The sequence below is a fragment of the Scyliorhinus torazame genome, unplaced genomic scaffold (genome assembly GCF_047496885.1).
Source record: "Scyliorhinus torazame isolate Kashiwa2021f unplaced genomic scaffold, sScyTor2.1 scaffold_778, whole genome shotgun sequence".
Lineage (NCBI taxonomy): Eukaryota > Metazoa > Chordata > Chondrichthyes > Carcharhiniformes > Scyliorhinidae > Scyliorhinus > Scyliorhinus torazame.
The window spans coordinates 68,791-79,470 of NW_027308505.1; the positions used below are offsets into that span (position 1 = coordinate 68,791).

At 44.6% G+C, this 10,680-nt stretch overlaps 1 protein-coding gene across 1 annotated transcript in view; it reads right to left on the minus strand.

Moving 5' to 3' along the window:
- LOC140406659 (ETS translocation variant 1) overlaps positions 1 to 9,342 on the minus strand; it is a 52,811-nt gene extending 43,469 nt beyond the window's left edge. The window contains exon 1 of the mRNA XM_072494663.1: positions 9,277 to 9,342. Within this exon, the coding sequence (XP_072350764.1) occupies positions 9,277 to 9,340 (64 nt within the window). The 5' untranslated portion in view covers positions 9,341 to 9,342. The remainder of the gene's footprint in view (positions 1 to 9,276) is intronic.
- Positions 9,343 to 10,680: the final 1,338 nt, after the last annotated feature.

Genomic DNA, 10,680 nt, shown 5'->3' on the forward strand with positions numbered 1-10,680 from the left:
CGATGGCTGTGCTTTCAGCTGCCTAGGCCCTCAGTTCTGGTAGACCCTCTCGAAGGCCCTATGCTCTGAATGTCCCTTTCTAAAACACTGCCTTTCTCCTTTAAAGTTCTGCTTAAAATCTACAACTTTGATCAGGTTTTTGGCCACCTGTCCTTACAATGTGGCTTGTTGTCAAATTTTGTTTGCTAAAGCTCCTGTGAAGTGCCTATGGGATGGTTCACAAGGTTAACGGTGCTATGCAAATACAAGTTGCTGTATACTGTCATTCTCCTCTGGGACCTGGTTTCTAAACTTATGAGATGAAAGCATCTCTCTAACAGCTGTAGCAATGCTAAGTGAAATGAATGTGGAGGGTTTAAACTGACTTTTCATTGAATCCATATCTATACCATAAAACTGTCCATAATTATGTACTGCATTCACAATCTGAATTGGAAACGCCTTGTGGGTTACTGACAATGAGAAATAGAAAATGTCAGAGTGGGACAGGATTGAAGAGCAGCTTTGCTCTGCATTTAATTCCTGTAGCACTATCATCAATTTCGGAATGCTTGATATCAAGGTTGGTTGAAAAAGTTACACAAAGATCCATGCAGTGCTACACATGCTTGAACACACAGGCACCAACCAACCAAATTTATCATGGGTCTCAAAAGTCCCATTACCCTTTAACTTCTATGAGAAACCTTTTCCCACCATATATTTCAATGGACATACTCTTGGTGTTGAGAGCAAATCTATCAGTAAGTAGTAGCTAAATATTTGTAACTTCAGCCAGATGCCAAAGTACATCATTTATATATCTATATATATATATTTTGTATGCACGGATCTGCTGACTGCAGCCAGTTGTGTGAATATTATCTAGAACAGCTTGTTGCAAGGCAATAACTTCTTCACAATCTCAACTCACACAAAATTAGGTCAAATCCAACCTGGCCAATTACTGCCCATCAGTCTACCATCAATCATTAGCAAAGTGATGCAAGGGGTCACTGATGGTGCTACCAAGCAACATTTGCTCAGCAATAACCTTCTCACTGATGGTCAGTTTGGGTTCCTTCAGGGCCACTGAGCTTCTGACCTCTTTACAGTCTTGGTCCAAACACAAACAAAGAGCTGAACTCCAGAGTGACTACCCTCAACATCAAAGCAGTATCTGACCAAACGTGGCACCATGGAGCCCATCAAAACTGAGGTCAATCGGAATCAGGGGGAAAATTCTCCATTGGTTGAAGTCATAGCTGGTACAAAGGAAGATTTGTGCTGGTTGGAGGTCAATCATCTTAGTCTAGGGATAGTGTTGCAGAAGTTCTTCAGCGTAGTGTCCTAGGCCCAAATATCTCCAGCTGCTTCATCAATGATCTTCTCTCCAGGTCAGAAGGGGCGATGTCCGTCGATGACAATGTACAGCACCATTTGCGATGCCTCTGAAGTGTCCATGTCCATATGCAGCAAGATCTGGGCAATATCCAGGCTTGGGCTGACAAATGGCGAGTAACATTTGCGCCATACCAGTGTTGAGCATCCCCAACAAGAGAGAATCTAACCATCTCCCCATGATATGCAATGGCTCTACCATCACTGAATTCCCCACTATCAACATCCTGAGGTTGCCATTGACCACAAACTGAACTAGACCAGTCACATGAATATCGTGCACACAAGAAAATATCAGAGGCTTGGAATCCTGATTCCCCAAAACCTGGCCACCATCTACAAGACTCAAGTTTGAGTGCCTGGAATATTCTCCACTTGCCTGGATGAATGCAGCCCCAACATTAATCCAGAAGTTTGACACCATCCAGGACAAAGCAAACTGCTTGACTTGGTACCCTATCCACCACCTACAGCACTCTTCACCACCAACATACAGTTGCAGTAGTGTGCGCCATCTACAAGATGCATTGTAGCAACTTAGCAAGGCTCCTTTTACAACACCTTCCAAACCCACACTTCTACCATTTAGAAAGCCAAGGGCATCAGATGCATGGGAACACCACCACCACGTGCATGGTCCCCTCCAAGTCACACTCCATCCTGACTTGGAACTATATTGATGTTCCTTCACTGTTGCTCGGTCAAAACCCAGGAACTCCCTTCCTAACAGCACTGTGGCTGTTCCTACTACACACGGACTGCAGTGGTTCCAGAAGGCAGCTCATCACCATCTTTTCAAGGGCAATTAGGAATAGCCAATAAACACTGGCATAGCAAGCGATGCCCACATCCCATACAAAGAACAAAGAAATGTACAGCGCAGGAACAGGCCCTTCGGCCCTCCAAGCCCGTGCCGACCATACTGCCCGACTAAACTACAATCTTCTACCCTTCCTGGGTCCGTATCCTTCTATTCCCATCCTATTCATATATTTGTCAAGATGCCCCTTAAATGTCCCTATCGTCCCTGCTTCCACTACCTCCTCCGGTAGCGAGTTCCAGGTACCCACTACCCTCTGCGTAAAAAACTTGCCTCGTACATCTACTCTAAACCTTGCCCCTCTCACCTTAAACCTATGCCCCCTAGTAATTGACCCCTCTACCCTGGGGAAAAGCCTCTGACTATCCACTCTGTCTATGCCCCTCATATGAACATTATTTTTTAAAAGCCTACAAATGAACAAAAAAAAAGCCTACAAATTTCATTTTAGAATCATATTGTTCATCTTACTATAGCTGAGGGTTTATTAAACTATGTATGGTGCAGGTTTAGGAGTAATATTCTCTCAATGCTGAGTCTCTCTGGTAGCAAGGGCAGTATTGGAGATGTGGCTGGATCACTGTAGCTCCCATTTCCTGACAAGGGAGGTTCCATGCTGAGAATGGAAGACTGCAAGATAACCCGCAGTGCTGCACGTATTCAGTGTATTCACAATTTGCCATTATAATGCTAGTTTGTGTCATACTCTCTTTTCCAATAGAGCACTGGACAGTTTAAACAAAAACAAGGCCTCTTTTGTCACGTAACTGAGGTTCATTCTGAGACCTGAGGCACTGAAGTTAAGCTGTGAAATTGTGATATCTGAATACTTAATTGAAGGCGTTCATCTGAAATTTTCCACTCAGCTATGTCAGCAGATAGCTTCTGAGAGTAAAATTGAGAGAAAGAGAAATTTCAGCTGATTGCACTGAGAGTTTATATGTCACTATCCATGTTGCCTCGGTGCTGAAAGCAAGCTCATCGTACTTCATTTTAGATTATCACGCGGATACAGAATCACATGGGGTTTAGCTGTACACTGCAAAATAGAAATTAATCTGTGTGGAGGATGTCAGCATGCTCCCAACAGTTTCTACAGGTAAATTGCCTCGGTTGCCTCATGCTCTCCATAACTCAAACTTAACATTTTCCATTTTATATCTGGAATATATTGTGCTGCTCGTCAAACATGTCCCCTTTTATTGCAAAATTAAGAGAAAAATCTCTCTGATGTTTTAAAATATCTTCAGTGAGGTGATACGGAAACATGGAAAGGTCTTCAAGTAAGCAGTTTGTAGGTCACTCAATCCATTTACTCTTGGGCCCTGTCCATTATGGGTAGGTCACTCAATCCATTTACTCTTGGGCCCTGACCATCATAAGGAAGGTGCCAGTGAGGCCAAAAGCAGGCAAAAAACCTGTGTGGACCTGTCAATCTTAGCGGCAGGGCCTTGTTATCATTTCTGTATTCTGAACTTTCCTGCCTGGCTGTGGTCAAATTGGCAGATTAGCTGGTGGGCAGCAGGAAGCCACAGCCAGGGCCCTTTGGGGACAACTCTTGGCAATCAGGAGATGGTGGAATAGTTACTAACTGGAGCTGGGGGTGGGTGGGAAAAGATGGCAAGTGGAACTGAGGGAAGCCACTAATTGGAAAGTGCCAAAGGAATGCTCATCCTGACCTACAAGGAATGCTGTAAAAGGCACTTACTCTGTGGAGCCCGCATCTCCCACCTCTAATGGGTTTTGCGAGCTATTGGAAACCTGTACATCTGCCATTAATTTTAAATTGGGTTCTCAATGGAACCTCGGGAACCAAATTTAAATATGGTTATGAAGTGTCGCACCTCTCCATGGATGCCCTGGCATCAAGAATCTTGGGCATTTGGCTACTTTAAAGGCTATATTAATAAAAGTTATTGCTATCTGCAATGGTTGTGGGAATGGCATAGTGGGGATGCCTTCTCAATGTAAATGTGCAACATTCTCCGAACCCTGTTGAGGCCTTTGTGAGGAAGATTAATATCAAGGCCTTTATGTTAAAATGCCTCTATTTCATGAAGGGCTACACATCCAAAACATCAGTAACCAGTTCATTCTCTTGGATGCTGGATGTCCTGGTTTGCTGATGTATATTTTCAACATTTTCTGTATCATTTCCTTCTTATTTCATTGAATTCTGTGCAGGATTTCACCAATTCTCATGTCAGTTCAGTCGACCTATAATCTCGCCTATACAAGATGGTCAAACTATTAAACAGTTTGCCATAATGCTGGATATATGCAACTACCAAAATAAGATGTGGCCATTGTCCAAAGCAGTCTAATAAAAATCTTTAGGAGTGAGATTGAACTTGGGCTGGACCACAAAATGAGTGATAGCAGGTTGGCTGCACGTTAAATGCCTTGTCCGACTTTCTTTTCCATTGACTTCAGTACAGAAGACTTAAGATGCCAGGCACATGAGAACAATATTGTACGGGATACTCCGTTCTGGAGCCTAACTCCCGGCAGCAGAAAATTGGGACTGGTCTCCACTGGCGCTGGGAGTGGCGCCCAGGTGCAAGCCACTCCTTTCTTCCATCTAAATTTATGCATGGGATGGAACTCGCTGGATTCTGTCGGACTCCCAGTATTGGGCCGCAATTTTGAGCAGACAGCCCAATCCCAAGGTCTGGTATACCTCTGCTGACAAGGGCATCCGACCCCTACTCACCATGGGAATGATGGGTCACCCCCTCGCAGCACGCAGCCATGAGGGTGACCTGACCCCCTCCCCCATTAGAGCCCCCCATCAGTCACCCCTGCTTGAAAGCTGAAGAGCAGTCCAAGCAGCACAGTGAAAGATCACTGCATTTTCACCTACCCTTCCCTAACATCTGCTATCTCAGACAAAAAAGTGTTCAAAGCAGCAGCTGTTACAAGTGTCAGAGACCTCCTCTAAAGCCAAGTACACTTCAAAGGGCTTCAAATCACTTGACAACCTTTAAAATGCAAAACTCCCATTCAACTTCGCACAGCAATACATTTCACTAGTCAATGATTGACAATTTTATTAGTCCAGAGACAGGTGCTTGGTGGATTGTTTATCTATCTTCCCTTCACATTTCAATGCATCCCAAGTACCCTGCTTTGATGCTGACCACAATGTTTATAAACACTCTTGATATGATTGACTCCTCACCACATCAAAAGAAGCTAAATGTTTTCTGCTGTGAATAAGAGGAAATTAAAAAACTTAGGGTTGGGGTGGAAGAGCCTTCCGATGCATTGACCCCTTGACCCACATTGGGTTGCCTCTCTCGCAAATGTAATTGAAATTAGCCTTAAATGTCCTGTTTAAAAAAAATCGTAAGCACACTTGGGAAAACTTGCACCAAAGTCCGCCTGGTGTATTTCCTGCTGTGGGGACCCATGCATAAAGGTGGGGTGATGAATCAGGTTTCCAGCACAAGGTGGGTAGCACACTGAGGCCGCCGACGGGAGATCAGGGTATCACAATGGGTTGGTGCCGGGTTTGGGGCTGCACTATACCCTTTTTTCGGGGAATGGTCCATTCACCGACCGATCGGGAATCCCAATCACAGCGTCGGACAATGGATGATCCACTTCATTATTCGACAAGGACCTCAATAATTAGCTGGTTTTAAGAGCAGGAATTTGTTGGGCCATCTTTTGTTCTGCACTTCCTTACTTTCTTACATATATGCAGGTGAATATTCATGCTGACTCACACAATAAGTGAGAAGATTTAGGGGTTCATTTTCAGCTTGGATGCTGAGATGGTAATGTAGTGGAATAGATCGCCCATTTGGAATAGAACATATCCAATTTCCATCAGATCCAACGGTACAATTTTATAAATGTGGGCAATCCATTCTGCCCCAACAATTAAGATGAAAATGATCTCCATGGATTTTCACAAGACTTGAGCATTATACTGTGAACTATACTGAAAAGTAGCAGAGTACTTCCAGTTTGATAAGCTCTTCTATAGATATCAAAATACACCTTCAGGAAAGCTCTTGCTTGCTACAGTGGAGTAAAGTTTAATTTTACTTGTCCCTTTGAAAGTGTAACTGACCAGAGTTTCAGGATTATCAGTCATTTGTCTTTGTAAGTTTGAAGGAAGATCCACCAAAATCCCAGAGAAAGAACAGAGGAACCCCCAACAAGAGATGCAAGTTCTTATTTTATAGCTGCTTAATTACTCCCTGTGTAGAAGTTCTGTGATTAGGCAAATTTTGAGACTATTTGTTTCTGGAAAAGATGCTTATCGTCATTGATAAGCTGTTCACTTGTGATTTGTTACTGTTTTATGAAGATGATGTTTGAGCCAATTAGTTAGAAGTGTCACATATAGTTTTCATGTGTGATACTTTCAACTGTGACTCTTTGGAAAATGATAGGTGTGAAAGATGGATGGATTTTTGCCATATTTCCATTGACAGTGTATAACCACATATGGAAACATAGGATCTACATTTGTGGAAGTCCTGTAAAAGGAGCCAAAAACTCTTGCAGACGAAATATGTTATTCCCAAAATAACATATTTTCAAAAGCGTTGCCTGCCGGATAGATTTTTACTACAAGGGAAGACGCCAGAGCAAAATTGTAATGTTCAGAATAGTATTGTAAATAATTCCCACTCTTCAAGCAATACCCTTCTCTTTGAAAACTGACAGCATAACCTTATTCCTTATGGACTGATGGGACCCTTTTATGGACTGATCTGATCTCTTCACCCGATGCCTGTGCCTATGTATTTACGTTGTGTATTTTATGCTTGCCCTATTATGTATTTTCTTTTCATGTATGGAATGATCTGTTTGAGCTGCGCGCGGAAAAATACTTTTCACTGTACCTCGGTACACGTGACAATAAACCAATCCAATCCCAATCCTCATCTCTCTGCACTCACTAGCTATGTCCATGTCCAAACTCCCATTCTTCTCTAAGTCTCTCATTGCACTGTCACAGAATTCCTACAGCGCAGGAGGCCATTCAGCCCATCGCGTCTGCACCGACCCTCTGAAAGAGCATCCGATCTATAGATCTCTCTTGGATCCTTATGCGAACTGTGACCCCCTAATGCTGTCAATTATTTCAACCAACTATGGTCCGCCGACTTCCTGGCTAAGAGGCCACCTCTGCAGGCTTGCTGTGTTCCTGACACAGGGGGGTGCTTCTGTGAGACAGCAGGAAAGTTGCAGTATGGGGGAAAAATGGCCGTGATTGAAGCCTTAATTGGCTTTGGTGCCTGCCCACCTCGGTGGAATGGGCTGCCGATTCCTGTGGCAGCTCACCCCTGGGAAGGTCAACTGGAGATGGGACTGCATGCAGAACTGTCTCAAAGGGTTTTCTCGCTGTTTGACCGGGCTCCACTACCTCAAACCCGTCTCCACAGAGCTGGGAAAATGCTTAGGAGGAAAATACAATCCGGCATTTATCAATGATACTCCAAATCAAAAATTCAACAATTGATGTCTGTTGATCAATGTCATCCCTATCATTGGGAGTTTGTCATTGGACAGATAGAGCAGTGGGGGTTGAACAGCAACGCCTAGCAGACCTAGCTGCAGAATTAATCAGAAAATACATTGGGCGAGATTCTCTCAGCCCAGGGCCGGGCCGGAGAACGGGCGGCCGGCGCGAATCACACCACGCCGCCCCGGTGCCGGCACGCGATTCTCCGCAGAGTGGAGAATCGGCACCATTTGCGCCGGCGTGGTTGGCACGGCGCCGGTCGGGGGCTGCTCTACGTGGCCCCCCCGCCGATTCTCGGCCCGAGTCCCGCCGGCGCCGTCCACACCTGCTCTCAGCCGGCGGGAACACAGCGTGGAAGGGTCAGGGTTGGCCTGTGGAGTGGGGGTCCGACCCCGAGGGGGGCCTCCGATGTGGCCTGGCCCGCGATCGGGGCCTACCGATCGGCGGGCCGGCCTCTCTGGCTGGGGGCCTCCTTTCCTACGTGCCAGCCCCTGTAGCCCTGCGCCATGTTGTGTCGGGGCCGGCGTGTTGAAGGGAGCCACTGCACATGCGTATGTTGGCGCCGGTGCCACTGCGCATGCGCAGACCCCGCGGCGCTCAGTTCGCTCCAGGATCAGCAGCTGGAATGGCGTGGGCCGCTCTGGTGCTGTGCTGGCCCCCTGGAGGGGCCAGAATTGCTGATCCTGATGCCATGTTGACACCGTCGAGAAACATGACGGCGTTTCCGACGGCGTCAACACTTAGCCTCAGGATCACAGAATCCCGCCCACTGTTTCCATCTCTCAAAATCATTTGGTATGTATTGAGTTAAAATACTTAAATTTTATTTGCAGATTACTGATTGCTGTCCTTCCTCGGGGGTTGTTTACTGCTGGACTTTCGCAAAGCTTTCAGAAGGAAATAATGTTTTGTGTCACTGTAACATTTTTTTCAAAGTTGCAATCTCAAGCTTGCAAACTGATGCTCATAAGCCTCCATTATGAAAGCTTCTGTCAAACATTTACACTGAATAACACTGTCATTTGTAAAATCCCCTCCAATGACCACCCTCACACAGAAAGGAGACAATTCCCTTGAGCAGACTGGACCGCCAAATATGCAGACACAATGGCCAGGATTTTCCGGTTCTCCAGCCGCGTGTTTCTTGACTATGTGTCGTTTGCTGGCAGTGGGATTCCCGCTGCTTGTCAATGGGAGTTCCCATTGTAACCACCCCACGCCGCTGGGAACACAGGCAGGGGTGCGGTGACAGTGGGAAAACTGAATTACAACGACCAGAGAATTCCGGCCAATTTCTGGAAATTTCGTTGGACAACTATCCTGATTAGCAGCCGTAACTGCTATGGAAGAGTAACGGAGACTATTGTACATCGATCGGAGTTCCCACCCAACCTCCACTGCTTCCTCAAAAGAAACGTGGGCCATCTTGAGCAAAATACGTTTTGCAATGTGACAGGTTCCCAAAGTACTTGAATTAATTCCAATTTTCCCAGGTTTTCGAATTTTTTTCCAGACCAATTTGACTTCAGAATCTATGCTCGTACCAAATTCCTATTTATGACATAGTAGAGTAATAAAAAGATTCACTTACTGTCAAACTTTTCAGGAACTACACAGGTGTCATCATAAAAATGCCTCGGACCTTTTTCATACATGCAACCTGTTGGAACAGAAAAAAAGGGGAGAATTACTACAGGCTAATTCCTTTGCAGTGACAAATTGCTTTTAGATTAAAATAGACATCAGGGTAGGTTCATTGCCCCAGAGGTATCTGGGCAGCAGGCCAGAAGAAACCAGCCTGACAGCCCCATGATAGCTCCTCTGGAAGGTCTTGTCTGTCATAAGGGCCACATCTGCATTGGCTTCCAGACTCATTGTCGCTTCCACCTTACTGTAGACACACGTCCAAATTATTACTGCTGTCGGCTGTCTCACTTTACAGTGTTGGGTTCGTACTTCCAATTGCTGTCAAGCTCATTACAGTTGGATGTTTCTGCACAAGGGGACAACTTTGACACCACAGCAGGTGACATGAAAAAGAAAAGGCAAAAAAAAACTTTTGACTCAGCTCCCCAAATCATCCATCAGTAAAATTGGATGTGGTGAAAACACACCTATTTTCTGACACACACCAATTTGCTTGAAAGGTCAAATGCTTCCAATTATTCCCACTAATTTCTCACCAAACTAGTCCTTGCAATTCTTCACAAAATCAAGTTCCATGCCATCTTGGTACTGAATCCTGACCTTTCCAGACCGGTAGTTCAAGAGCGAACAAAGTGTGTCTGGGAACAGAGCTTGTCCTTATCCAACCTCTCGAAACCACTCATAATTGCCCCAGGATCTTTCCCTAGCTATTTTTCTACAAGGTGAGAGACTCATTCACAGCATCCCAGATAACTTAGTTTGGGCCCTTCCAATGAAAAAGGAATATTCTTTTCACCTGATTGCCGCAGTACTGATCATAGCATTATTTCGAATCAGGAAATATTATCCAGCAAGAAAGTAAATTAAATATAGATTGATGGTTTTGTAGTGGTTCGACTGCAAGCTTGCACTAGCACTTTTATTTGTAATTTCTTCATCCAAACATTACCCAACACCTTTTGGGGATGTTAAGTCTATTTTTCATGGTGATTTTCCATCCGTGCATTTTAGTTATTATAAAAATTTAATCAATACTGTTTTTCTTTCAAGTCCAATCAAGGAGAAAAAGCTTCGCATAAATCCACACAGAAGAAAGAAAAATGGGGGCTTTCCCCCCAAAAATTCACATTGCCTGTTCTTTTAAATCCGGTTCTATTTATATTTTACCAATTTGAAACAGTTAATCACTTTGCCACTGTGGAATGATGAACCCATTCAGATGGGTTGTCAGATAGTAAATCACAGCACAGTTAAACATATCTACAAGCACACCTCAGAAAGTAGACCAGGCCACTTGAATTATATATATATATATACCCATCAAATCTGCAGAGTGAATACTGAATCC